General features: G+C 67.5%; 7 protein-coding genes across 7 annotated transcripts; all 7 read right to left on the bottom strand.

Moving 5' to 3' along the window:
* Positions 1-206: 206 nt before the first annotated feature.
* LMJF_12_1070 (putative surface antigen protein 2) lies at positions 207-2,321 on the bottom strand (the record flags this gene model as incomplete). Its single annotated transcript, XM_001681645.1, has 1 exon — positions 207-2,321. The coding sequence occupies one exon, from the start codon at positions 2,319-2,321 to the stop codon at positions 207-209; it is 2,115 nt and encodes a 704-aa protein (XP_001681697.1).
* Positions 2,322-9,591: 7,270 nt separating this feature from the next.
* LMJF_12_1060 (putative surface antigen protein) lies at positions 9,592-11,274 on the bottom strand (the record flags this gene model as incomplete). The annotated part of the gene is made up of 1 exon (XM_001681644.1): positions 9,592-11,274. The coding sequence occupies one exon, from the start codon at positions 11,272-11,274 to the stop codon at positions 9,592-9,594; it is 1,683 nt and encodes a 560-aa protein (XP_001681696.1).
* Positions 11,275-11,454: 180 nt separating this feature from the next.
* LMJF_12_0970 (conserved hypothetical protein) lies at positions 11,455-13,209 on the bottom strand (the record flags this gene model as incomplete). The annotated part of the gene is made up of 1 exon (XM_001681643.1): positions 11,455-13,209. The coding sequence occupies one exon, from the start codon at positions 13,207-13,209 to the stop codon at positions 11,455-11,457; it is 1,755 nt and encodes a 584-aa protein (XP_001681695.1).
* Positions 13,210-15,171: 1,962 nt separating this feature from the next.
* On the bottom strand, positions 15,172-17,178 carry LMJF_12_0960 (putative surface antigen protein 2; the record flags this gene model as incomplete). The annotated part of the gene is made up of 1 exon (XM_001681642.1): positions 15,172-17,178. One exon carries the CDS (start codon positions 17,176-17,178, stop codon positions 15,172-15,174), a length of 2,007 nt encoding a protein of 668 aa, XP_001681694.1.
* A 1,846-nt stretch (positions 17,179-19,024) lies between these two features.
* On the bottom strand, positions 19,025-20,473 carry LMJF_12_0950 (conserved hypothetical protein; the record flags this gene model as incomplete). The annotated part of the gene is made up of 1 exon (XM_001681641.1): positions 19,025-20,473. One exon carries the CDS (start codon positions 20,471-20,473, stop codon positions 19,025-19,027), a length of 1,449 nt encoding a protein of 482 aa, XP_001681693.1.
* Positions 20,474-22,437: 1,964 nt separating this feature from the next.
* LMJF_12_0940 (promastigote surface antigen protein 2 PSA2) lies at positions 22,438-23,595 on the bottom strand (the record flags this gene model as incomplete). Its single annotated transcript, XM_001681640.1, has 1 exon — positions 22,438-23,595. The coding sequence occupies one exon, from the start codon at positions 23,593-23,595 to the stop codon at positions 22,438-22,440; it is 1,158 nt and encodes a 385-aa protein (XP_001681692.1).
* Positions 23,596-25,439: 1,844 nt separating this feature from the next.
* LMJF_12_0930 (conserved hypothetical protein) lies at positions 25,440-26,888 on the bottom strand (the record flags this gene model as incomplete). Its single annotated transcript, XM_001681639.1, has 1 exon — positions 25,440-26,888. The coding sequence occupies one exon, from the start codon at positions 26,886-26,888 to the stop codon at positions 25,440-25,442; it is 1,449 nt and encodes a 482-aa protein (XP_001681691.1).
* Positions 26,889-27,157: the final 269 nt, after the last annotated feature.

Raw genomic sequence — 27,157 nt, 5'->3', positions numbered from 1 at the left:
TGAGAGCCCCACACACAGCCCACAGCATCAACACGCGGAGAGAGGCAGAGGCAGCGAGAGGCAGGAGCGAGGGCACCACTGGCAGCCATGCTCACAGAGACACGCACGCGCATGCCAATGCAGGGGGCGGTGCTGCACGCAAGCACGCAGACAGTCGTGTGCCACGCAGCGGGGGCCGCTGCCTGCGCGCGACAGCAGCAGCGTGCTCACGCCGCCAGCCCCACGCTGAACAGCACAGCCACGCACACAACAGCTGCTGCTGCCACTCCGCTCGACACAGCAGCAACACCGCCATCGCAGTACACCAGGCACGTCCTCTCGTCCGTCAGGAAGTAGTCCTCACGGCACCTCGCGCACCTCGCAGCGGAGTCCCCCTCGCACACCTCACACCCATCCACCTCGCACTCCGTCTCTGGTGCAGGAGTCGGCGTGTTTGTTGGGGTAGCAGTGGTCGTGGGTTCAGCCGGTGCCTCAGTGGTGGTTGTGGTGGGCAGCTTAGTAGTGCTCGTTGTCGTGGTCGGCGGCTTAGTGGTGGTCGTTGTCGTGGTGGGGGGTTTAGTGGTGGTCGTGGTCGTGGTGGGGGGTTTAGTGGTGGTCGAGGTCGTGGTGGGGGGCTTAGTGGTGGTCGTGGTCGTGGTGGTCGTTGTCGTGGTGGGCAGCTTAGTAGTGCTCGTTGTCGTGGTCGGCGGCTTAGTGGTGGTCGTTGTCGTGGTGGGGGGTTTAGTGGTGGTCGTGGTCGTGGTGGGGGGTTTAGTGGTGGTCGTTGTCGTCGTGGTCGTTGTCGTGGTGGGGGGTTTAGTTGTGGTCGTGGTCGTGGTGGGGGGTTTAGTGGTGGTCGTGGTCGTGGTGGGGGGCTTAGTGGTGGTCGTTGTCGTCGTGGTCGTTGTCGTGGTGGGGGGTTTAGTGGTGGTCTTTGTGCAATCTCTACCAGCCAAGCAGTCGCTGCCCTTGTGCTTGTCCTCGATGTCCACAACGAGACGAGCCTTCTTGGCCCACGAGTCGGGCACACACCCGCAGAACTTGTTGCCCCTAAGGGAGACGGAAGCCAGCATCGGTATCGCAGACCACGAGGAGGGCAGACTGCCGGACAGGTTGCAGTTTTCCAGCTGCAGGGACTGGGCCTTCGACATCCCACTCCACTGGGGCGGCAGCGTGCCGGAGACCTTACTGCTGGACAGCTGAAGCGTAACAAGCGACTGCAGCGCACTCCACTCAGCAGGAAGCGTGCCGGACAACAAAGTATCGGCAAGCAGCAGCTGCGTAAGCTTCTTCATCGAGCTCCACTCCGGCGGCAGCGTGCCCTGAACAAGCGACCTGCTCAGAAACAGCTGCGCAAGCGACGACATCGATATCCACTCAGGCGGCAGCGTGCCGGAGAGCTTTGTGCCCTCCAAGTGCAGGTGATCAACACGGGTTAGGGCTGTCCAACTGGACGGCAGCGTCCCGGAGATATCAGTGTTCGCCAGGTACACTCTCCTCAGTGTCTTGATGCTGCTCCACTGAGGAGGGAGGGGGCCGGCCAACGGCGATTCCCGAAACGAAAACTCCCTCACGGTCGTCATCTCACTCCACTCAACGGGCAATGAGCCGCTAATCCTCGATTTGGTAACGTACAGATACAGAATTGATTTCATCGATTTCCACTCGGGCGGCAGCGTGCCGGTGATCTCGCCAACGTCACGAAGCGACAGCGTATCCAATGATGTCATCGAGCTCCACTGAGGAGGCAGCGTACCGCTCAGCTTCATAACCCTCAGGTCAACAAACTGGATGGACTTCATCGAGCTCCACTCAGCCGGCAGCGTGCCAGTGAAAAACCCGCATCTTTCTATCCTAAGCTCCGTCAGCCGAGTCATCGAGCTCCATGAGGCCGGCAGCGTACCACCCATGCCGCTGTCCGACAACTTAAGGGAGGTCAGTCCTTCCAGCTTGCTCCAGCTGTCCGGCAGCGTCCCGCTCAGCCCCGGCCCCATTTCGGAAAAGTCGAGCTGCTTGATCACGACGTGCCTGTAGTCGACGTTCACAGGCATCTCCGGCAGCGTGCCGGCATACGTCGGACTGATTCCCCGTACATACACACCCGTCACATTGCAGTAGATGAACTCCCACGAGCAGAAGTCGTTGCCCGCCCACTTCTCCCCAAGCTTAGGGATCGCACGCCCAAACGCCTGCAGCACCGCCAGCGTGTTCGTCCGCTGCTCATCAGTGAAGTCGCCCGTCCCATCAGCACGCGCCACCGGCGCACTGCTCGTGCACAGCAGCAGCGCCACCGCAGCGGCGAGCGTCGCCGCCAGCACCAACCGACGCACGCACTGCGCCATTCGCAGCCAGGGTCACGAGCAGAGCGGGGCGGCAGCAGGTCCGTGGGCGGGATTGCTCGGGCGTCGGTGTCTGCTGAGCTTACCAGGCAGAGCGAGGGGGCCGACACGTCGTACGTAGCCTCGTGCGGGGGAGAGAGGCGAGCAGCGGGGCGCAGCGACTGGGCAGGGTCCGTAGAGCTGTCACAGCAGCAGCGAGGTGAGGGGTAGTGTGGATGCGCACGTACGTCTGCGTGTCCGTGAAGGTTGGCCGAGGTGACAACGAAGGATAGAGAGGGAGGGAGAGGGAGGGGGAGGGAGGGAGCGGTGCACATGAGGAGGAGGCGAGGGGAAGGGAGGGGCAGGGAGGGGCGAGCCATACGCAGCGCGGAGCTCCGCACAGACCAGCGGCGTGGAGTGGGCGGCCAGCGAAACAGAGAGCATGACCAGCGGGCGGGTGCGCCCCCGTCCACCCGTCCGCTCCGTCTGGTCAGTCGCTGCGGCTCCCCCTCACTCCCGTGCGTGCGTGTGTGCGTGCGTGCGTGCGCGCTGAGCTGTGCGACGCGGCACGAGCTCCTCGATGCAGATAATAATGATGAGCGGCAGGGCAGTGGCCAAGTGCGTCGCAGTGGGTGCAAGCACCAAGCACGGCTCAAGACAGCAGCACGGGCAGCACGACCACGCGCTACGGATGGTAGGGACGCCAGTGACGCCGAGAGGGGGAGGCAGAAACACCACCCCCGCACCACAGCCGCCACTGCGGCTGCGCCTGCCCGCACGGACTCGTGCCCGTTGTGGCTACAGGGGCGATGCCTTCAGCCACGCCAGCCTGGGCGTGTGCGGGTGTCAGCCCTCGCCAGCGTACGCCAGAGTCGACGAGAACAGAGGAAAAGCAAACGCAGTGCAACGACGCGCAAGACGCCGGCCCCGCCCACGGACGGGTGTGTGCGCACACGAGGCGGGGGGGGGGATGCGGCAGCACCGGCCCGCTCGCCATGCGCAGGCAGCAGCGGCACCAGGCACAGGGGGAACGGCAGCACACAGGGAAAGAGCCGAAGGCCCGCAGCAGCACAGGCAAGGCCGCCGTTGTGGCTCACGTGTGCCGGTCGCTGCTCGGTGGGGCGGGAGAGACCGGCGAGGGGCACTCGCTTGCTCGCCTCCCATCACCGATGGGAGGTGAAGCGGGGACAAGAGAGCAGGCAGTGGCGGGGCATCCCCTCTGCCCATGAGGCCCCACCGCTGCATGGGCGCGCTGTCCACGCGCAGTGGGGGTGTGGAAGCACAGGACACCAAACCCTCATGAGTGCCGATGTCGCTCGCCGCCCGCATGCGTGTGCAGCCGCATATGGCAGGTGGGGAGAGGGGCGAGTGCCAGGCAACACTCGGGGTGGCGATGTCTGCAACAGCGCGAGCAGCTCCACTTCGACGCGTCCATCCCTCCGTCCTGCAACAGCAGGCCGACGCCGCGCCACACCCCGCACCAGGCCCCGCGCGCGGCCCCTCGCACAGCCTCTGCCCACCCATCCGCCACGCAGGTCGCCCCACAGCAGCGCACACCGTGCCGGCAGCCGCCTGGCGCGTCCGCCTCGGCGTGGCCCAGGCACCCCACCAGCAGGCAGCACGGGCCGGGCGGGAGACGCCCGAGCCCCGTTGACCCCTCGCCCAGCATGCAGGCAGCACAAGCGCGCCCACTGCCGCACGTCGCTCCGGCGCCGCGCCATCCACGACCTCACTGCCCACACCGGTGGCGACGCACCGCCCTCGCCTCCCCCCGGCGCCGTAGGGGCCTAGCCCTTCCGCCACCAGAAGCGGTCCCGTATGCGCAGGGATGAGGGGAGAGGGGGGAGGGGCCGCTCCGCCTCCCCACACAGAGAGTGCGGCGCCACTGGATGCCGCGCACTGGGGTGCCCCCCTGTCACCAGCATCGTCACGTATGCGGCGGGGAGAAAGGAGCGACTACATGACGCGCATCGCAACGAGCGGGGGTGCGGACGCCGACCACTGTCGCATGTGGGTGGGGGACGCGGCAGATCATTGAGGGCCCAGCACCTCCGTGAGGTCTCCGCTCCGTCCCCACAGCTCGCACTCGGTGCAGTGCGTAGGTGCGGCCCCCTTCGCCTCACCTCCCCGTGCGCACCGCCCACACCCCTGCGGACAGCACAGGCACCACGTTCTCCCTCGGCCTCGCTGTGCGTGCCTCTCCCCCATCGCCCAGTCCACCCACGAGCGCCGGCACGCGGATGCACGGCCGACGTGTGCCAGCAGGGGAGAACGCTCGCACACACGCCGTCACCACCAAGGTGAGAGCACGCCCTCGCCGCACACGATGCGGCCGCAGGGAGGAGGGAGGAGGGATGGGGTGCGCCGTGCCGAGTCCGGCCAGCCAACAAGCCACCAGCACGCTCGCACGCAAGCAAGCCAAGCAGAAGCCATTCCCGGCCTCACTCCACACACCGATACGCGCCGTGTCTCAACGCAGCGGTGCGGCCTGCGACGCGGCGGCGCAGAAGGGAGGCTGGCCACAGTAGCCGCGCACACACGCACACAGACGGGCTCCAGCGCGCTCCACCGGCATCGGGGGCGGGAGGGATAGCTGCACCTGTCCCCACACACGCGGCCGCCCTCACGCGCACAGCACGCAGCAGAGGCGACGCCGTCCCCTTCCCCACACACCCTTGTTCGCCCACCCTGCACGGCACACGCAGTGCTTCGCGCCGCGATGGCGAGGCCAGTCGTGCGCCCACGCCACACCTACGGAGCGCCACCCTCCGTCCTCGGCTTCCCCTCGGCGAGCATAGCCAGCAAGGGGGGCGTGTCCTTCCGCTGCCCAGCCTTCTCCAGTCGCGGCCGCCTGTCGCCTCGTGCCCAGCTCGCCGCCGTCGCCGAGCCGCTCGCCGATGTCTATGGACGCTGCGGCTGTCGGCGAGCAGGCTGGCGCCGCTGCGCCATCGGCTAGACCGCAGGCCACCGCAAGAGCCGCGCGCAGCCGGACCGGCACGTACTCGGCCACCACCCCAAACGCAACAGCCATGGCGACCCCCACGCACGCCTCGGCGGGCGCAGCCGACGCGCTCTACTTGCCTCGTCAGACACCCCACCGCCACGGACTCGGATGGCCCGTGGTGCACAGCGTCGCGGCTGTCAACGGACACACCACAGGATGCCGTCTGCGCAGAGACGCTGCAGCCGACTTCACGGGCCTCGCACAGCCGCCGCAGCACGCCGTCGGACTCAGGCACGCCCAGGCAGCCCGCCCGTGAGGCGTGGCAGAGCACAAGGACGACGTCGTCGGCCGCGACCGCGGGTCAGCAGTCCAGCCGTGCGGGCCCCCGCACCCCACGGGCGTGTCTCATCCGCTCCACCCCAGGCGGAAAGCTCTGCCGTCAGCGGCGCACACGCGGACCTCGGCGACCGCCAGTCCTCGCCGCCACCGCGCACACCGCCGAGCGCGGACACAAGCGCGTTCGCCACCGGCGCCGCGGCCTCGCAGCCAGCAGCGGTGGCGGAGGTGCGAGCTGAGAAGACCACGCCCCCGGCCCGGTACAGGTCTGCCGCTGGCACGAAGGTGCGCGCCACGCGGTCGCAGCGCTGTGCATCGCCGAGCAGCTCATCGTGCGCAGAGAAGGTCAGGTCCAACGGGGTCGCGGCCAGCAGCTCGCCAGCACCGACGGTGCTCGGGACACCGCGCCCCTTCACAGGCCAGCGCCGCGTGCAGCAGCGAGAACGAGGCATGCGCCGGGCACGGCAGCGTCGGCGTGCGCGTCCTCGCCACGGCGCACACGATGGGATCGCGCACGACGAAGCACAGGAACGGCTGGCCGTGACGAGGGCGGGACAGCCGCACGACGCCGGCGCCCATCATGCGCTGCGACAGCAGGGGCGCCGTGCCCACCGCTGACCGGTCCGGACGCGGTGCGGGCAGGAGAAGCGCATCGGCATCGCCTGTCGTGGCACACGCCACGCGGGGGGCACAGGTGCGAGCGCACACGCAAGCGCTGCTGCGGCCACTTCGGGCGCACGCCTCCGCATCTCGGCAAGACGTCGCGGCGCGGTTGCGGCGGCACGGCAGGGAGGGCACTGAAGCAAGAGCTTCACAGCACAGGGCGCAGCTCGGCCGTTGGGTGCTGTCGGGTCTCCTCCTCGCCGTCGGTGTGCGCGCATGTTCGTGCGCGCCATGGGCGCATGTGGCAGCAGGCGCACTGCTGGCGACGGCGCTGTCCTCCCTGTGAATGAGTGGTGCGCTGGGCACAGACGGGGACACACACATGCACGCAGCCGGGCAGGCAGTGCGCAGGGCTCAGGCGCGGCGGAGGGGGAGGGCAGGCAGAGAGAGAAGATGTCTGGGCAGGCAGGGAGAGGAGCATCGGTGGGGAGAGACGGCACGCACGCGTGTCCAGAGGCCCGCGCCGCGCACCACCGTCGCGACAGCATCCGCGCGCGGTCCTCGCCACAACGCCCACCGTCATCGGCGTTACCACAACACGTTTCCCCCTCCCACAGCACGGGTCGGGGTCACGGGGCCGAGCAGCTCTCGTTTGTTGACTCGAAGGGGAAACAGAGAAACAGAGAAATAGAGAAATAGGGGAGGGCCGCCGCCCACCTCCGCACGGCCACCACCCGGCGCCAGCCGCCAGCGCGCCCAGAGCGAGTGGCAAGCACAGGAGAGGCGGGCAAGAGAGCGTGACGCGACACACGCGTGCTGGCACACACGGATACACGCACATACATATACATACATATACATACATCTACATATATATATATATATATATATATGTATACATGGATGCACCGCCCACGAAATTGAACGCAGAAAATGAGGAAGGAGAGGGGAGGAGGAGCACCGATGTCCCCTTCACACGGCCATGCGCACATCTACGGATTGTGGGAGGCAGCGGGAGGGTGGCACACCAGAGCAAGCAAGGACATACATGGAAGAGGCGGTGCGTGCTGGCACACACACACACACGGAGGCGCACTGTGAGAAGACAATCACAGTAAGGCTGAAGTCTGAGAGGCGGCACACGCGAACGCGGCTCTGCGGACGAGGCGCCGAGGCAACACGAAGAGACGGTCCAACGAGATGTGCAACAGACAGGGCCTACACGGGAGGAGGGAGGAGCGAGGCCGAAGGGGGATCGGCTCGGCGCTCCATGAAAGGGGGGAGGCACAGCGGCATATCCCTCGTCTGCGCACCGCACGGCAGAGGAGGGGAGACCGCAGTGCGGGGGAGGGGGGAGAAGAGAGAAGACAAGCGAACGGAAAGAGAAAGAGGAGAGAGCGCACGGCAGTGCGCAGCACAAGAAGCAGCGCGCGCAGACGCGTGGAAGAGAGTGCGACGCTGCTCCGAGGGAGGGGCACACCGCCCTCAACGCCGCCAGAGACAGCCCGAGAAGGCGTGACGGGATCACGTGCTGAAGGCCCACACACGGACACGCTCGCAAGCGCAGCGGCACGCGCGCACGTGCCACCCCTCCCTCACCGGCATGCGAGAGAGGAGGGTGGGGGGAGAGGGGCAAGGTGCACGGGAGAGCACGGGCCTGCTCACACGCCGCGTACGCACAGCGGCATGGCCCGATAGCGAGGGTGCATGCCATCGCGCCGCGTGCACCGAGCCTCACCACGCAGCGCAGTAAAGCGCCACCGCACGCGCATCCCCGCATGGCACCCACGAGGGCGCGCACGTCCTCCCCATCCTCCAGCTTCCCCGTCGCACCTGGCGGAGGCGCCAGTCAGGGTTCGACGGCGTGCCGCTGACTCCGGCACACCACCGCTGCTGCAAAGACGGCCCGAGCGCGCGTGCCAGCGGCAGCGTCAGCGACGAAGCCGCCGATGGCAGCGGCGCAAGGGGCGCGGCAAGGCGTGCCGGCGCAGCCACACCAGGCGCCTGCGCACCGCGCCGATGCCCCCCGCCAGCTCTGACCGCCTCCGCAGCACCGGCCCACACCGCCAAAACAGAGCACCGCTATCGCAGCCCGTTGACGAGGCCCGGGACGGTGCACGCGTGCGTCGCCCACGCGGCAGCAGAGGCTCGCTCGCCCGCCGTGGGGGAGAAGGCGGACCCCGAGGTGCAGCAGCACAGCAGACCGCACGGCAGACGGCGAGTCGCGGACGTCCGCACCCGCTGTTCACGGCGAGCCTCCACCGCCATGCACACATCCGATTGGCGCGGGTGCCGAGTGCTGGTCACAGAGAGCGCGACAGACACGAGCCGGCACGCACACACGCGCCTGCATGCGCACGCCCCCGCGTCCCCGTACACCCGTGCCGGCGCGGCAGCGGGAGAACGCACAAACCGTGCACGATGGGGTGTCTGCGTCCGCGTGTGGCCGTCCGTCTCTCCTGTGGCAGGCGGGGGTGAGAGGGCAGCGAGGGCGTCGCGCCGAGGGGGAGCGGAGGCACCACGGATAAGAGGGGTCCGCCTCACCTGAGCAGCACTGCACCCCACACCCACACCCTGCGGCATGCCATTGCGGCTGCTGCTCCTCCAGCAGCCGTGCTCGCAGGCCGTGGGCACGCATCCTCAGCGCAGCAGCGCATCACAACACGCGGCAGGAGCGGGGGACAGAGCGCACGCCACCGAAGTGCCCGAGCAACAAGGTGCCGGAGAGCGGGGCCGCAAAGAAGAAGTCGCACCAAGACACCATACACGCTGCCTTGTGTGTGCGCCGCAGCAGCCGTGGGTGCGCCGCTCTCACGTGCAACGAGGCAGCGAGGGAGGGCGAGCCCGGCAGCCACACGCGCAGACGGACATCAACGAGAGGGAGGAGGAGAGCCAACACAACACAAACGGAAAAGAAGCGGCGGGGCGGGCGCACGAGTGCACAGCAGCGCAAGGCGCGCCAGCGCCGCCATCGCGTGCTCGAGGGGGGACGCGGAGGCGAGGGAAGGCGTGCGGGCTGTCGGTCCGAAGTCGATGCCCGCGTCGCCCCGGGTGCCGCACACCCGCACATGGCCGCACAAACCCCGCGGCCCTTGCCCCTCGGCTATCGCCCTCCCCCTCTCTCCAGCTGCTGCCCCGCTCCACACCCGCACACGTTCCGCCTCCATCAGCCCACAAGCACGCACGCGGGCAACAGAGAGTCAGGGCAGAGGAGCGACACCGCGAGAGCAGCAGCACCACCACGCACACAACAGCTGCTGCCGCCACTCCGCTCGACGCGGCCGCAGCGCCGCCATCGCAGTACACCAGGCACGTCCTCTCGTCCGTCAGGAAGTAGTCCTCACGACACCTGGCGTACCTCGCAGCGGAGTCCCCCTCGCACACCTCACACCCATCCACCTCGCACTCCATCTAAGGAGCGGGCGCAGGAGTAGGCGTGTTTGTTGGGGTAGCAGTGGTGGTGGGTTCAGTCGTGCGGCAGTCGTTACCGAGCCTGCAGTATTTGCCCTTGTGCTCGTCCTCGATTCTTACAAGGAGACCAGCATTCTTGCCCCACGAGTCCGGCACACACCCGCAGAAGTGGTTGCCCCTCAGTCCGACAAGACGCAGCTGTCGCATCGCAGACCACTCGGGCGGCAGACTGCCGGACAGGTCGCAGTGCTCCAGCTGCAGGTTCTCGGCACTCAACATCCTGCTCCACTCGGGCGGCAGCCTGCCGGAGACCTGAGTACCCTCCAGATCAAGGGTTCTCAGCGATTTCATTGAGCTCCACTCGGGCGGCAGACTGCCGGAGACCTGAGTACCCTCCAGATAGAGACTGGTCAGCGATGCCATTGAGCTCCACTGGGGCGGCAGACTGCCGGAGACCTCAGTACCCTCCAGATAGAGATTGGTCAGCGATTTCATCTCACTCCATCCCGGGGGCAGTGTGCCGGAGACCTGAGTACCCTCCAGATCAAGAGTTCTCAGCGATGCCAATGAGACCCACTGGGGCGGCAGCGCGCCGGAGACCTGAGTACCCTCCAGATCGAGACGGATCAGCAATGCCAATGAGCTCCACTGGGGCGGCAGTGTACCGGAGAACTTCTTGCCCCGCAGCTTAAGACCCCTCAGCGCTCTCATCGAGCTCCATTCGGGCGGCAGCGTGCCGGAGATGTTTGTGTCCCGCAGAGAAAGAGTCTGCAGCCCCACTAGCGAGCCCCATTGAGGAGGAAGGGGGCCGGCCAACGGCAATTCCCAGATCTTCAGCTTTCTGAGGACGGCCGTCGAGCCCCACTCGGGTGGCAGACTGCCACCAATCGGCAAATCGCCCAGATACAGATTCACCAGCCGTCTCATCGAGCCCCACTCGGGTGGCAGACTGCCACCAATCGGCAAATCGGTCAGATACAGATTCGTCAGCGCTTTCATCGAGCCCCACTCAGCCGGCAGCGTGCCGGTGAAGCTGCCAGCTGCAGCGATCTCCAGCGTAGTTACGAACTTCATCCGACTCCACTCAGCCGGCAGCGTACCGCTCAGCTGCAGTTGCCTCAGCACCAGAGTCTGTAAATTAGGCAGCCAGCTCCACTCAGAAGGCAGGCTGCCGGTGAGGTGCCTGCAATTTCCCACAGTCAAGGCACGTAAACGAACCATCGAGCTCCATGAGGCGGGCAGTGTCCCGCTCACGCCGCAGCCCAACAACGTAAGGGAAGTCAGTCCTTCCAGTTTGCTCCAGCTGTCCGGCAGCGTCCCGACCAGTTTTAGCATATTCCAGAACCCCAGGTCCCGGATCATGACGTGCCTGTATTTGACGCCCACAGGCATCTCCGGCAGCGTGCCGGCATACGTCGAAACATTGAGACCTACGAAGACGTTGACTGACACGCACGCTACGTGGTCCCACGAGCAGAAGTCGTTGCCCGTCCACTTCTTCTCAAGCTCAGGGATCGCACGCCCAAACGCCTGCAGCACCGCCAGCGTGTTTGTCCGCTGCTCCTCAGTGAAGTCGCCCGTCCCAGCAGCACGCGCCACCGGCGCACTGCTCGTGCACAGCAGCAGCGCCACCGCAGCGGCGAGCGTCGCCGCCAGCACCAGCCGACGCACGCACTGCGCCATTCGCAGCCAGGGTCACGAGCAGAGCGGGGCGGCAGCAGGTCCGTGGGCGGGATTGCTCGGGCGTCGGTGTCTGCTGAGCTTACCAGGCAGAGCGAGGGGGCCGACACGTCGTACGTAGCCTCGTGCGGGGGAGAGAGGCGAGCAGCGGGGCGCAGCGACTGGGCAGGGTCCGTAGAGCTGTCACAGCAGCAGCAGCGAGGCGAGGGGTAGTGTGGATGCGCACGTACGTCTGCGTGTCCGTGAAGGTTGGCCGAGGTGACAACGAAGGATAGAGAGGGAGGGAGAGGGAGGGAGCGGTGCACATGAGGAGGAGGCGAGGGGCAGGGAGGGGCGAGCCATACGCAGCGCGGAGCTCCGCACAGACCAGCGGCGTGGAGTGGGCGGCCAGCGAAACAGAGAGCATGACCAGCGGGCGGGTGCGCCCCCGTCCACCCGTCCGCTTCGTTTGGTCGGTATACCCACGATGAAAAGACGATGTCGAGGCAAAAGAAAGGGAAGAGGGGGAAGGAGGGGTCGTAAGAGAAATATCGGAGGGTGGGGGTATAAAAGCACGAGTACGAGGCACGAAAAAGCAAAACGAAAAAGAGTGGGCGAACAAAAAAATAACCCGCTGCCCACTGCTCTGGCGCCCGAGCTCCGGCTGCGGCCAGATGGCAGCGGCGGGCCCGGCGCGCACCTCATCGGCCGGCAACCCGTCGGCAGAGGCGCCTTCGGCCCGCTCGGCGCGCCGCTCGTGTCGCCAAACAGCCTGCGATGCCGCGCCATCGCCTCGCTCAGCGACTGCTCACACGCAGCATTGTGCGCCGCTTCAGCTGCGCGGGCTGCAGCGGCGTCCGCGTCCTCGTACCTCCCGTACGGCGCCCCCTTCGGCGTCGCCTCGTAGTGCGCCGCCGGGTGCGCTGGCGGGCCGCCCTCGTTCCCCTCGAAGCACAGTCCGTCGTTGAACGCTACGTGGAAGGGCAGCGACTCGCCGGGCTTGCGGCCCGACGCCCACAAATGCCGCCATTCCGCCCGCCGCCCATCGCGCGGCTCCACGTACTCGCTGGCCTGAACAAGGTCGTACTCGGGGTCCTCGCTCGGGTCCGTCTCCTTGCCGTGTCGGACCCGCTCGCGGTACCGCGCCTTCGCACGCTCCACCGCCCCCTCAAAGTCCCTCGGGCGGATCTTGCCCGGGTACGACCACGGCTCCTGCACCGCCTCCGTCCGCTTCACCATCTCCCACTCCCTGTCCTCCCCCTCCATGATGCGGCGCAGCACCTCCTCCTCCGCCTCGTCGCAGCGCAGGAGGTGGCCCTGCTGGAAGCCGTACCCCTCAGCGCGTCCGTGCTGGTCTGACCCGCCATGGTAAAGGTGAGAGAAGGGGCACCGCGGGTACGCCTCCCACTTGCCCGTGGGGCCCATCATATCGTAGTGGTACCTGTACCGGAACGCGCGGTTGCCGTGCTCGTCCACCGACTCGTCCCACCGCAGCAGCATCGGCGGCGGTCGCGGGAACATCTCCAGCGGGTCGTCCGGCTCCCTCGGCTGCCAGTCCTCGATGCGGAACAGCTCGTCGGCGTCCATGTACCAGTGTCCGACAATGTCGCCCTGCACGTTCGCCACGTGCCACCGGAACGGCGACGTGCGCTTCGTGTTGTACAGCAGTGGATCGCAGTAGCTGCCAGGCACCACGCCGTACGCGGACAGCGGCGCGAAGCACACCTGCTCGAGACGCTGCTGGTGCAGGTAGCCCTCCTGCATCGGCGACACCCACTCCTCATCCCACGCGTACAGCATCCATGCGCGGTGCCGCATCTGGCGCCACAGCCGCAGCAGCCGGCCAGGCCTCACGTTCCTGAAGGTTGTCCGCGGGGCGCTCGCGTCGTCCTCCTCCGCGGCCCACACACGCAGCAGCGGCGTGGCGCGGAACAGCTTGCTATGGGCACAGCGCAACATCACCAGGCAGCGGGCTGCACGATGAGGGAGCGCGACGCACACGCGTCAGCCACCCCTGCACGCACAAAGGCACGTGCGCGCACGACCCCCCACAAAGAGCGCAGACAAGCGGCGACGGGCGAGGCGCTGCCCTGTTCTCGGCAGCCTTGCGTGTGTGTGTGTGCGTGTGTGTTCACGCGCGCAGAGCTGTGCGACGCGGCACGAGCCCCTCCATGCAGATAATAACGATGAGCGGCAGAGCAGTGGCCAAGTGCGTCGCAGTGGGCGCAAGCATCAAGCACGGTTCAAGACAGCAGCACGGGCACATGCTACGGACCGCAGGGACGCCGGTGACCCCGAGAGCAGGGGGCGGGGAGGGGGGGAACACCACCCCCGCACCACAGCTGCCACCCTAACGAGCCCCGCCGAGTCGGCGGAGGGGGGAGGTGGCGCACGCCATCGAGGACAGCAAAGAGGGGCAGGGAGAGAGCGGAGCACCTGTGCGAGATGTGCAGCGGGAGGAGACGAGCGAGGCAGGGCGCAGCTCGGCCGTTGGGTGCTGTCGGGTCTCTCCTCGCCGTCGGCGTGCGCGCAGGCACACTGCTGGCGGCGGCGCTGTCCTCCCTGTGAATGAGTGGTGCGCTGGGCACAGACGGGGACACACACATGCACGCAGCCGGGCAGGCAGTGCGCAGGGCTCAGGCGCGGCGGGGGGGGAGGGCAGGCAGAGAGAGAAGATGTCTGGGCAGGCAGGGAGAGGAGCATCGGTGGGGAGAGACGGCACGCACGCGTGTCCAGAGGCCCGCGCTGCGCACCACCGTCGCGACAGCATCCGCGCACGGTCCTCGCCACAACGCCCACCGTCATCGGCGTTACCACAACACGTTTCCCCCTCCCACAGCACGGGTCGGGGTCACGGGGCCGAGCAGCTCTCGTTTGTTGACTCGAAGGGGAAACAGAGAAACAGAGAAATAGGGGAGGGCCGCCGCCCACCTCCGCACGGCCACCACCCGGCGCCAGCCGCCAGCGCGCCCAGAGCGAGTGGCAAGCACAGGGAAGGCGGGCAAGAGAGCGTGGCGCACCACGCGGATACACGCACATACATATACATACATCTGCATGTATATATATATGTATACATGGATGCGCCGCCCACGAAATCGAACGCAGAAAATGAGGAAGGAGAGGGGAGGAGGGGCACCGATGTCGCCTCCACACGGCCATGCGCACATCTACGGATTGTGGGAGGCAGCGGGAGGGTGGCACACCAGAGCAAGCAAGGACATACATGGAAGAGGCGGTGCGTGCTGGCACACACACACACACGGAGACGCACTGTGAGAAGACCATCACAGTAAGGCTGAAGTCTGAGAGGCGGCACACGCGAACGCGGCTCTGCGGACGAGGCGCCGAGGCAACACGAAGAGACGGTCCAACGAGATGTGCAACAGACAGGGCCTACACGGGGGGAGCGAGGAGCGAGGCCGAAGGGGGATCGGCTCGGCGCTCCATGAAAGGGGGGAGGCACAGCGGCATATCCCTCGTCTGCGCACCGCACGGCAGAGGAGGGGAGACCGCAGTGCGGGGGAGGGGGGAGAAGAGAGAAGACAAGCGAATGGAAAGAGAAAGAGGAGAGAGCGCACGGCAGTGCACAGCACACTCGCAAGCGCAGCGGCGCGCGCGCACGTGCCACCCCTCCCTCGCCCGCATGTGAGAGAGGAGGGCAGCAGAGAGAGTCGGGGCAGAGGAGCGACACCGCGGGAGCAGCAGCGCCGCATGAGAGCCCCACACACAGCCCACAGCATCAACACGCCGAGAGAGGCAGAGGCACCGAGAGGCAGGAGCGAGGGCACCACTGGCAGCCATGCTCACAGAGACACGCACGCGCACGCCGATGCAGGGGGCGGCGCTGCACGCAAGCACGCAGACAGTCGTGTGCCACGCAGCGGGGGCCACTGCCTGCGCGCGACAGCAGCAGCGTCCTCACGCCGCCAGCCCCACGCTGAACAGCACAGCCACGCACACAACAGCTGCTGCTGCCACTCCGCTCGACACAGCAGCAACACCGCCATCGCAGTACACCAGGCACGTCTTCTCGTCCGTCAGGAAGTAGTCCTCACGGCACCTCGCGCACCTCGCAGCGGAGTCCCCCTCGCACACCTCACACCCATCCACCTCGCACTCCGTCTCTGGTGCAGGAGTCGGCGTGTTTGTTGGGGTAGCAGTGGTCGTGGGTTCAGCCGGTGCCTCAGTGGTGGTTGTGGGTTCAGCCGGTGCCTCAGTGGTGGTTGCGGCAGGCGGCTTAGTGGTGGTCGTTGTCGTCGTGGGCGGCTTAGTGGTGGTCGTTGTCGTCGTGGTCGTTGTCGTCGTGGGCGGCTTAGTGGTGGTCGTTGTCGTCGTGGTCGTTGTCGTCGTGGGCGGCTTAGTGGTCGTCGTTGTCGTCGTGGTCGTTGTCGTCGTGGGCGGCTTAGTGGTGGTCGTTGTCGTCGTGGGCGGCTTAGTGGTGGTCGTTGTCGTCGTGGGCGGCTTAGTGGTCGTCGTTGTCGTCGTGGTCGTTGTCGTCGTGGGCGGCTTAGTGGTGGTCGTTGTCGTCGTGGGCGGCTTAGTGGTCGTCGTTGTCGTCGTGGTCGTTGTCGTCGTGGGCGGCTTAGTGGTGGTCGTTGTGCAGTCCTTACCAGCCAAGCAGTCGCTGCCCTTGTGCTTGTCCTCGATGTCCACAACAAGACCAGCCTTCTGATCCCACGAGTCCGGCACACACCCGCAGAACTTGTTGCCCTTAAGAGAGACGGAAGCCAGCATCGGTATCGCAGACCACGAAGAGGGCAGACTGCCGGACAGGTCGCAGTCCTGCAGCTGCAGGGACCGGGCCTTCGACATCCCACTCCACTGGGGCGGCAGCGTGCCGGAGAACTTACTGCCGGACAGCTGCAGTATAACAAGCGACTGCAGCGCACTCCACTCAGCAGGAAGCGTGCCGGACAACAAAGTATCGGTGAGCAGCAGCTGCGTAAGCTTTCTCATCGAGCTCCACTGGGGCGGCAGCGTGCCGGAGACCTGAGTAAGAGAAAGTTGAAGGTTCGCCAGGCTGCCCATAGAACTCCATTCGGGCGGCAGAGTGCCGGATACTTTCGTGCGCCGCAGATTCAGAGTTTGCAGCCTGCTCATCGATATCCACTTAGGCGGCAGCGTGCCAGAGACCTCAGTACCCTCCAGATTAAGAGATATCACCGATGCCATCGCGCTCCACTGGGGCGGCAGCGTGCCGGATAGATTCGTGCCATCCAGAGTAAGAAACCGCAATGCCTTCATTGGGCTCCACTGAGGAGGGAGAGGGCCGGTCAGCTTCAATTTCCGTAGAACCAGCTGCTGTATTCTCTCCAGCGAGCCCCACTCCGGGGGCAACAAGCCTGTGATCGGCATGTCCTCAAGAACGACGTTCGACAGTGATTTCAAAGAGCTCCAGTCCGCAGGCAACGTACCGCTCAGTTTTAGTCGCCTCACCTGCAGAGTCTGTAAATTAGGCATCGAGCTCCACTCAGGCGGCAGGCTGCCGGTGATACTGTCAAAGTCTTCAATTACCAAAGATGTCAACCGCTTCATCAAGTGCCATGACGCGGGCAGCGTCCCGACCACTTGTGGCATATTCCAGAGCCCCAGGTTCCCGATCATGACGTGCCCGTAGTCGACGTTCACAGGCATCTCCGGCAGCGTGCCGGCATACGTGAAAACAAAAACACGTATGGTAACGCTCAAGGGCAAACACAGTAGGTGGTCCCACGAGCAGAAGTCGTCGCCCTTCCACACCTCCCCAAGCTTAGGGATCGCACGCCCAAACGCCTGCAGCACCGCCAGCGTGTTCGTCCGCTGCGCCGCAGTGAAGTCGCCCGTCCCAGCAGCACGCGCCACCGGCGCACTGCTCGTGCACAGCAGCAGCGCCACCGCAGCGGCGAGCGTCGCCGCCAGCACCAACCGACGCACGCACTGCGCCATTCGCAGCCAGGGTCACGAGCAGAGCGGGGCGGCAGCAGGTCCGTGGGCGGGATTGCTCGGGCGTCGGTGTCTGCTGAGCTTACCAGGCAGAGCGAGGGGGCCGACACGTCGTACGTAGCCTCGTGCGGGGGAGAGAGGCGAGCAGCGGGGCGCAGCGACTGGGCAGGGTCCGTAGAGCTGTCACAGCAGCAGCGAGGTGAGGGGTAGTGTGGATGCGCACGCACGTCTGCGTGTCCGTGAAGGTTGGCCGAGGTGACAACGAAGGATAGAGAGGGAGGGAGAGGGAGGGGGAGGGAGGGAGCGGTGCACATGAGGAGGAGGCGAGGGGAAGGGAGGGGCAGGGAGGGGCGAGCCATACGCAGCGCGGAGCTCCGCACAGACCAGCGGCGTGGAGTGGGCGGCCAGCGAAACAGAGAGCATGACCAGCGGGCGGGTGCGCCCCCGTCCGCCCGTCCGCTCCGTCTGGTCGGTCGCTGCGGCTCCCCCTCACTCCCGTGCGTGTGCGTGGCGCGGCCCCTGCACAGACACCGCAGCGCCAGCGGCAGCAGCACCAGAGCGCGCGCACACACGCGTGGGGGCGGTGGGCAAGCGCGCTGACAACACGGAGCAGTCGAGCCCGCATGGGGGAGAGAGGCGAGCGCCCATGCGCAGCCCCACCAGCCACCGCATACCATTGTCATGCACGTCACACACAGAGAGAGAGAGAAGGATGTGCGAGGCAGCTGCAGCCGCGCCGTCGCTGTGCACGCCGCCGCACACGCCTCCGCTCAGCACGCAGCCGCGTAGCAAACCAGACAAGGGACACCCGCAACGCCACCGCGACGGCGGCACGGGCGGCAGCGCGGCATCGGGACACCCTCCATCGGCACGCACAGCCTCACCGGCATCCGTTCGCCTCCCCCTCCCTCCGCAGCTGCTCGTCAGCACAGGCGGTCAGGGGAGCCGACGCGCGTGCATGGCTCTGGCGGGGCGGGCGGCGTTGCCCATGTCTCCGGGCATGCGCTGAGAGAGACACACGTGCACGTGTGTGGCGCGGGGCGGGGAGGAGGAGAGGGAGGAGGCGCACCGCGAAGGGAAGCGAGGGGGCGCGCAGCACACCAGCAGGCAGAGGCAGATGTCACGGGCGGCGAGGCACGCAAGCAGCGCACCGGGCGCGGGCGGCGGTGCGGGAGGCCGGGGAGAGCGAGACGGGGAGGGACATGCGGGCCTGTGTGGCTGCATGCGCCCGCTGCACGGCCAGCAAGAGAGGCACACGCGCACGCGCACAGACGCACGCACGTGTATGTGTGGGTGCGTGCGCGATGCCCCGAGGCCTGCCGAGAGACACGCAAGGACGCGTAGAGGAGACGGAAGGCAGGGGATCGGCACCGTCGGCAGTCGCGCATCAGCGGGAGCAGATCGCAGGGCAGGGAGAGGGTGACGGCGCACGATCGTCCACCGCGCCGCGCCCCTTCACCCAGCGTGCACCCATCGCCGCCTCTCGCGTTCCGCAGCGGCCGCCGCCTCCGCCTCCCATTGCCCGAGCCGCTACGAGCTCAGCAGCGCATGCCAACCAGGAGACGCGGGAGGCGGCGAGCCGAGACGAGTGAGGGAAGGCGGAGGACGGTCCGTTGGCACACATGCGCAAGCGGCGCGACGCAGGGCAGCCCTAGCGCCGCCGTCGCACCCGCACCCGCCCGCCCAATGCCACACCGAATGCTGGTCTTGCAAGGCACCAGAGGGGAGCGGAGGTGCCGCGCAGACGGTGCCGGCGGGGCGCCAGCAGCAGGCGCGTGGCGGGCGGCGGCCAAACTCCCAAAGGACAGAGAGACGAGGCAGCACCCGTGCCGAGCGTGCCTCGCCGTCGTCACACCCACCCCTCCCGCCGCCGCCATGAGCACGCGCGCACACCGTAACCGAGAGGCGCCTCACCACCGCGCCCCTCCCCCTCGCTCTCCCCATCACGCGCCCCTGCGCCACACACGGGCCCGCTGCCCACTGCTCTGGCGCCCGAGCTCCGGCTGCGGCCAGATGGCAGCGGCGGGCCCGGCGCGCACCTCATCGGCCGGCAACCCGTCGGCAGAGGCGCCTTCGGCCCGCTCGGCGCGCCGCTCGTGTCGCCAAACAGCCTGCGATGCCGCGCCATCGCCTCGCTCAGCGACTGCTCACACGCAGCATTGTGCGCCGCTTCAGCTGCGCGGGCTGCAGCGGCGTCCGCGTCCTCGTACCTCCCGTACGGCGCCTCCTTCGGCGTCGCCTCGTAGTGCGCCGCCGGGTGCGCTGGCGGGCCGCCCTCGTTCCCCTCGAAGCACAGTCCGTCGTTGAACGCTACGTGGAAGGGCAGCGACTCGCCGGGCTTGCGGCCCGACGCCCACAAATGCCGCCATTCCGCCCGCCGCCCATCGCGCGGCTCCACGTACTCGCTGGCCTGAACAAGGTCGTACTCGGGGTCCTCGCTCGGGTCCGTCTCCTTGCCGTGTCGGACCCGCTCGCGGAACCGCGCCTTCGCACGCTCCACCGCCCCCTCAAAGTCCCTCGGGCGGATCTTGCCCGGGTACGACCACGGCTCCTGCACCGCCTCCGTCCGCTTCACCATCTCCCACTCCCTGTCCTCCCCCTCCATGATGCGGCGCAGCACCTCCTCCTCCGCCTCGTCGCAGCGCAGGAGGTGGCCCTGCTGGAAGCCGTACCCCTCAGCGCGTCCGTGCTGGTCTGACCCGCCATGGTAAAGGTGAGAGAAGGGGCACCGCGGGTACGCCTCCCACTTGCCCGTGGGGCCCATCATATCGTAGTGGTACCTGTACCGGAACGCGCGGTTGCCGTGCTCGTCCACCGACTCGTCCCACCGCAGCAGCATCTGCGGCGGTCGCGGGAACATCTCCAGCGGGTCGTCCGGCTCCCTCGGCTGCCAGTCCTCGATGCGGAACAGCTCGTCGGCGTCCATGTACCAGTGTCCGACAATGTCGCCCTGCACGTTCGCCACGTGCCACCGGAACGGCGACGTGCGCTTCGTGTTGTACAGCAGTGGATCGCAGTAGCTGCCAGGCACCACGCCGTACGCGGACAGCGGCGCGAAGCACACCTGCTCGAGACGCTGCTGGTGCAGGTAGCCCTCCTGCATCGGCGACACCCACTCCTCATCCCACGCGTACAGCATCCATGCGCGGTGCCGCATCTGGCGCCACAGCCGCAGCAGCCGGCCAGGCCTCACGTTCCTGAAGGTTGTCCGCGGGGCGCTCGCGTCGTCCTCCTCCGCGGCCCACACACGCAGCAGCGGCGTGGCGCGGAACAGCTTGCTAGGGGCACAGCGCAGCATCACCAGGCAGCGGGCTGCACGAGGAGGGAGCGCGACGCACACGCGTCAGCCACCCCTGCACGCACAAAGGCACGTGCGCGCACGACCCCCCACAAAGAGCGCAGACAAGCGGCGACGGGCGAGGCGCTGCCCTGTTCTCGGCAGCCTTGCGTGTGTGTGTGTGCGTGTGTGTTCACGCGCGCAGAGCTGTGCGACGCGGCACGAGCCCCTCGATGCAGATAATAACGATGAGCGGCAGAGCAGTGGCCAAGTGCGTCGCAGTGGGCGCAAGCATCAAGCACGGTTCAAGACAGCAGCACGGGCACATGCTACGGACCGCAGGGACGCCGGTGACCCCGAGAGCAGGGGGCGGGGAGGGGGGGAACACCACCCCCGCACCACAGTTGCCATCCTAACGAGCCCCGCCGAGTCGGCGGAGGGGGGAGGTGGCGCACGCCATCGAGGACAGCAAAGAGGGGCAGGGAGAGAGCGGAGCACCTGTGCGAGATGTGCAGCGGGAGGAGACGAGCGAGGCAGGGCGCAGCTCGGCCGTTGGGTGCTGTCGGGTCTCTCCTCGCCGTCGGCGTGCGCGCAGGCACACTGCTGGCGGCGGCGCTGTCCTCCCTGTGAATGAGTGGTGCGCTGGGCACAGACGGGGACACACACATGCACGCAGCCGGGCAGGCAGTGCGCAGGGCTCAGGCGCGGCGGAGGGGGAGGGCAGGCAGAGAGAGAAGATGTCTGGGCAGGCAGGGAGAGGAGCATCGGTGGGGAGAGACGGCACGCACGCGTGTCCAGAGGCCCGCGCTGCGCACCACCGTCGCGACAGCATCCGCGCGCGGTCCTCGCCACAACGCCCACCGTCATCGGCGTTACCACAACACGTTTCCCCCTCCCACAGCACGGGTCGGGGTCACGGGGCCGAGCAGCTCTCGTTTGTTGACTCGAAGGGGAAACAGAGAAACAGAGAAATAGGGGAGGGCCGCCGCCCACCTCCGCACGGCCACCACCCGGCGCCAGCCGCCAGCGCGCCCAGAGCGAGTGGCAAGCACAGGGAAGGCGGGCAAGAGAGCGTGGCGCACCACGCGGATACACGCACATACATATACATACATCTGCATGTATATATATATATGTATACATGGATGCGCCGCCCACGAAATCGAACGCAGAAAATGAGGAAGGAGAGGGGAGGAGGGGCACCGATGTCGCCTCCACACGGCCATGCGCACATCTACGGATTGTGGGAGGCAGCGGGAGGGTGGCACACCAGAGCAAGCAAGGACATACATGGAAGAGGCGGTGCGTGCTGGCACACACACACACACGGAGACGCACTGTGAGAAGACAATCACAGTAAGGCTGAAGTCTGAGAGGCGGCACACGCGAACGCGGCTCTGCGGACGAGGCGCCGAGGCAACACGAAGAGACGGTCCAACGAGATGTGCAACAGACAGGGCCTACACGGGGGGAGCGAGGAGCGAGGCCGAAGGGGGATCGGCTCGGCGCTCCATGAAAGGGGGGAGGCACAGCGGCATATCCCTCGTCTGCGCACCGCACGGCAGAGGAGGGGAGACCGCAGTGCGGGGGAGGGGGGAGAAGAGAGAAGACAAGCGAATGGAAAGAGAAAGAGGAGAGAGCGCACGGCAGTGCACAGCACACTCGCAAGCGCAGCGGCGCGCGCGCACGTGCCACCCCTCCCTCGCCCGCATGTGAGAGAGGAGGGCAGCAGAGAGAGTCGGGGCAGAGGAGCGACACCGCGGGAGCAGCAGCGCCGCATGAGAGCCCCACACACAGCCCACAGCATCAACACGCAGAGAGAGGCAGAGGCACCGAGAGGCAGGAGCGAGGGCACCACTGGCAGCCATGCTCACAGAGACACGCACGCGCACGCCGATGCAGGGGGCGGCGCTGCACGCAAGCACGCAGACAGTCGTGTGCCACGCAGCGGGGGCCACTGCCTGCGCGCGACAGCAGCAGCGTCCTCACGCCGCCAGCCCCACGCTGAACAGCACAGCCACGCACACAACAGCTGCTGCTGCCACTCCGCTCGACACAGCAGCAACACCGCCATCGTTGTGCTTCAGGCACGTCTTCTCGTCCGTCAGGAAGTAGTCCTCACGGCACCTCGCGCACCTCGCAGCGGAGTCCCCCTCGCACACCTCACACCCATCCACCTCGCACTCCGTCTCTGGTGCAGGAGTCGGCGTGTTTGTTGGGGTAGCAGTGGTCGTGGGTTCAGCCGGTGCCTCAGTGGTGGTTGTGGGTTCAGCCGGTGCCTCAGTGCTGGTTGTGGTAAGCGGCTCAGTCGTGGTCCTCGGCGTAGGGGGAAAGTTAGTGAGGTTCGGGGTGGTCGCTGTCGTGGCGGAGGGCTTAGTGGTGGTCGTTGTGCAGTCCTTAGCAGCCAAGCAGTCGCTGCCCTTGTGCTTGTCCTCGATGTCCACAACAAGACCAGCCTTCTGATCCCACGAGTCCGGCACACACCCGCAGAACTTGTTGCCATTAAGAGAGACGGAAGCCAGCATCGGTATCGCAGACCACGAAGAGGGCAGACTGCCGGACAGGTCGCAGTCCTGCAGCTGCAGGGACCGGGCCTTCGACATCCCACTCCACTGGGGCGGCAGCGTGCCGGAGATGCCTGTGCCCCGCAGATTGAGAACACTCAGCGATGTCATCGAGCCCCACTCGGGGGGCACACTGCCGGAGATGCTTTCACACTTTTCAATCGACAACGACTCCAAAGATGTCATCGAGTGCCATGAGGCGGGCAGCGTCCCGCTCAGCCCCGGCCCCATTTCGGAAAAGTCGAGCTGCTTGATCACGACGTGCCTGTAGTCGACGTTCACAGGCATCTCCGGCAGCGTGCCGGCATACGTCGGACTGATTCCCGACACGTACACGTCCGGCGCATTGCACAAGACGGCCTCCCACGAGCAGAAGTCGTTGCCCGCCCACTTCTCCCCAAGCTTAGGGATCGCACGCCCAAACGCCTGCAGCACCGCCAGCGTGTTCGTCCGCTGCGCCGCAGTGAAGTCGCCCGTCCCAGCAGCACGCGCCACCGGCGCACTGCTCGTGCACAGCAGCAGCGCCACCGCAGCGGCGAGCGTCGCCGCCAGCACCAACCGACGCACGCACTGCGCCATTCGCAGCCAGGGTCACGAGCAGAGCGGGGCGGCAGCAGGTCCGTGGGCGGGATTGCTCGGGCGTCGGTGTCTGCTGAGCTTACCAGGCAGAGCGAGGGGGCCGACACGTCGTACGTAGCCTCGTGCGGGGGAGAGAGGCGAGCAGCGGGGCGCAGCGACTGGGCAGGGTCCGTAGAGCTGTCACAGCAGCAGCGAGGTGAGGGGTAGTGTGGATGCGCACGCACGTCTGCGTGTCCGTGAAGGTTGGCCGAGGTGACAACGAAGGATAGAGAGGGAGGGAGAGGGAGGGGGAGGGAGGGAGCGGTGCACATGAGGAGGAGGCGAGGGGAAGGGAGGGGCAGGGAGGGGCGAGCCATACGCAGCGCGGAGCTCCGCACAGACCAGCGGCGTGGAGTGGGCGGCCAGCGAAAGAGAGAGCATGACCAGCGGGCGGGTGCGCCCCCGTCCGCCCGTCCGCTCCGTCTGGTCGGTCGCTGCGGCTCCCCCTCACTCCCGTGCGTGTGCGTGGCGCGGCCCCTGCACAGACACCGCAGCGCCAGCGGCAGCAGCACCAGAGCGCGCGCACACACGCGTGGGGGCGGTGGGCAAGCGCGCTGACAACACGGAGCAGTCGAGCCCGCATGGGGGAGAGAGGCGAGCGCCCATGCGCAGCCCCACCAGCCACCGCATACCATTGTCATGCACGTCACACAGAGAGAGAGAGAAGGATGTGCGAGGCAGCTGCAGCCGCGCCGTCGCTGTGCACGCCGCCGCACACGCCTCCGCTCAGCACGCAGCCGCGTAGCAAACCAGACAAGGGACACCCGCAACGCCACCGCGACGGCGGCACGGGCGGCAGCGCGGCATCGGGACACCCTCCATCGGCACGCACAGCCTCACCGGCATCCGTTCGCCTCCCCCTCCCTCCGCAGCTGCTCGTCAGCACAGGCGGTCAGGGGAGCCGACGCGCGTGCATGGCTCTGGCGGGGCGGGCGGCGTTGCCCATGTCTCCGGGCATGCGCTGAGAGAGACACACGTGCACGTGTGTGGCGCGGGGCGGGGAGGAGGAGAGGGAGGAGGCGCACCGCGAAGGGAAGCGAGGGGGCGCGCAGCACACCAGCAGGCAGAGGCAGATGTCACGGGCGGCGAGGCACGCAAGCAGCGCACCGGGCGCGGGCGGCGGTGCGGGAGGCCGGGGAGAGCGAGACGGGGAGGGACATGCGGGCCTGTGTGGCTGCATGCGCCCGCTGCACGGCCAGCAAGAGAGGCACACGCGCACGCGCACAGACGCACGCACGTGTATGTGTGGGTGCGTGCGCAATGCCCCGAGGCCTGCCGAGAGACACGCAAGGACGCGTAGAGGAGACGGAAGGCAGGGGATCGGCACCGTCGGCAGTCGCGCATCAGCGGGAGCAGATCGCAGGGCAGGGAGAGGGTGACGGCGCACGATCGTCCACCGCGCCGCGCCCCTTCACCCAGCGTGCACCCATCGCCGCCTCTCGCGTTCCGCAGCGGCCGCCGCCTCCGCCTCCCATTGCCCGAGCCGCTACGAGCTCAGCAGCGCATGCCAACCAGGAGACGCGGGAGGCGGCGAGCCGAGACGAGTGAGGGAAGGCGGAGGACGGTCCGTTGGCACACATGCGCAAGCGGCGCGACGCAGGGCAGCCCTAGCGCCGCCGTCGCACCCGCACCCGCCCGCCCAATGCCACACCGAATGCTGGTCTTGCAAGGCACCAGAGGGGAGCGGAGGTGCCGCGCAGACGGTGCCGGCGGGGCGCCAGCAGCAGGCGCGTGGCGGGCGGCGGCCAAACTCCCAAAGGACAGAGAGACGAGGCGGCACCCGTGCCGAGCGTGCCTCGCCGTCGTCACACCCACCCCTCCCGCCGCCGCCATGAGCACGCGCGCACACCGTAACCGAGAGGCGCCTCACCACCGCGCCCCTCCCCCTCGCTCTCCCCATCACGCGCCCCTGCGCCACACACGGGCCCGCTGCCCACTGCTCTGGCGCCCGAGCTCCGGCTGCGGCCAGATGGCAGCGGCGGGCCCGGCGCGCACCTCATCGGCCGGCAACCCGTCGGCAGAGGCGCCTTCGGCCCGCTCGGCGCGCCGCTCGTGTCGCCAAACAGCCTGCGATGCCGCGCCATCGCCTCGCTCAGCGACTGCTCACACGCAGCATTGTGCGCCGCTTCAGCTGCGCGGGCTGCAGCGGCGTCCGCGTCCTCGTACCTCCCGTACGGCGCCCCCTTCGGCGTCGCCTCGTAGTGCGCCGCCGGGTGCGCTGGCGGGCCGCCCTCGTTCCCCTCGAAGCACAGTCCGTCGTTGAACGCTACGTGGAAGGGCAGCGACTCGCCGGGCTTGCGGCCCGACGCCCACAAATGCCGCCATTCCGCCCGCCGCCCATCGCGCGGCTCCACGTACTCGCTGGCCTGAACAAGGTCGTACTCGGGGTCCTCGCTCGGGTCCGTCTCCTTGCCGTGTCGGACCCGCTCGCGGAACCGCGCCTTCGCACGCTCCACCGCCCCCTCAAAGTCCCTCGGGCGGATCTTGCCCGGGTACGACCACGGCTCCTGCACCGCCTCCGTCCGCTTCACCATCTCCCACTCCCTGTCCTCCCCCTCCATGATGCGGCGCAGCACCTCCTCCTCCGCCTCGTCGCAGCGCAGGAGGTGGCCCTGCTGGAAGCCGTACCCCTCAGCGCGTCCGTGCTGGTCTGGCCCGCCATGGTAAAGGTGAGAGAAGGGGCACCGCGGGTACGCCTCCCACTTGCCCGTGGGGCCCATCATATCGTAGTGGTACCTGTACCGGAACGCGCGGTTGCCGTGCTCGTCCACCGACTCGTCCCACCGCAGCAGCATCGGCGGCGGTCGCGGGAACATCTCCAGCGGGTCGTCCGGCTCCCTCGGCTGCCAGTCCTCGATGCGGAACAGCTCGTCGGCGTCCATGTACCAGTGTCCGACAATGTCGCCCTGCACGTTCGCCACGTGCCACCGGAACGGCGACGTGCTCTTCGTGTTGTACAGCAGTGGATCGCAGTAGCTGCCAGGCACCACGCCGTACGCGGACAGCGGCGCGAAGCACACCTGCTCGAGACGCTGCTGGTGCAGGTAGCCCTCCTGCATCGGCGACACCCACTCCTCATCCCACGCGTACAGCATCCATGCGCGGTGCCGCATCTGGCGCCACAGCCGCAGCAGCCGGCCAGGCCTCACGTTCCTGAAGGTTGTCCGCGGGGCGCTCGCGTCGTCCTCCTCCGCGGCCCACACACGCAGCAGCGGCGTGGCTCGGAACAGCTTGCTAGGGGCACAGCGCAGCATCACCAGGCAGCGGGCTGCACGAGGAGGGAGCGCGACGCACACGCGTCAGCCACCCCTGCACGCACAAAGGCACGTGCGCGCACGACCCCCCACAAAGAGCGCAGACAAGCGGCGACGGGCGAGGCGCTGCCCTGTTCTCGGCAGCCTTGCGTGTGTGTGTGTGCGTGTGTGTTCACGCGCGCAGAGCTGTGCGACGCGGCACGAGCCCCTCCATGCAGATAATAACGATGAGCGGCAGAGCAGTGGCCAAGTGCGTCGCAGTGGGCGCA

Source organism: Leishmania major, chromosome 12 (assembly GCF_000002725.2).
Source record: "Leishmania major strain Friedlin complete genome, chromosome 12".
Lineage (NCBI taxonomy): Eukaryota > Euglenozoa > Kinetoplastea > Trypanosomatida > Trypanosomatidae > Leishmania > Leishmania major.
The sequence above is the reverse complement of the archived record's forward strand: the minus strand, read 5'-3'. Positions and strand labels throughout refer to the sequence as shown.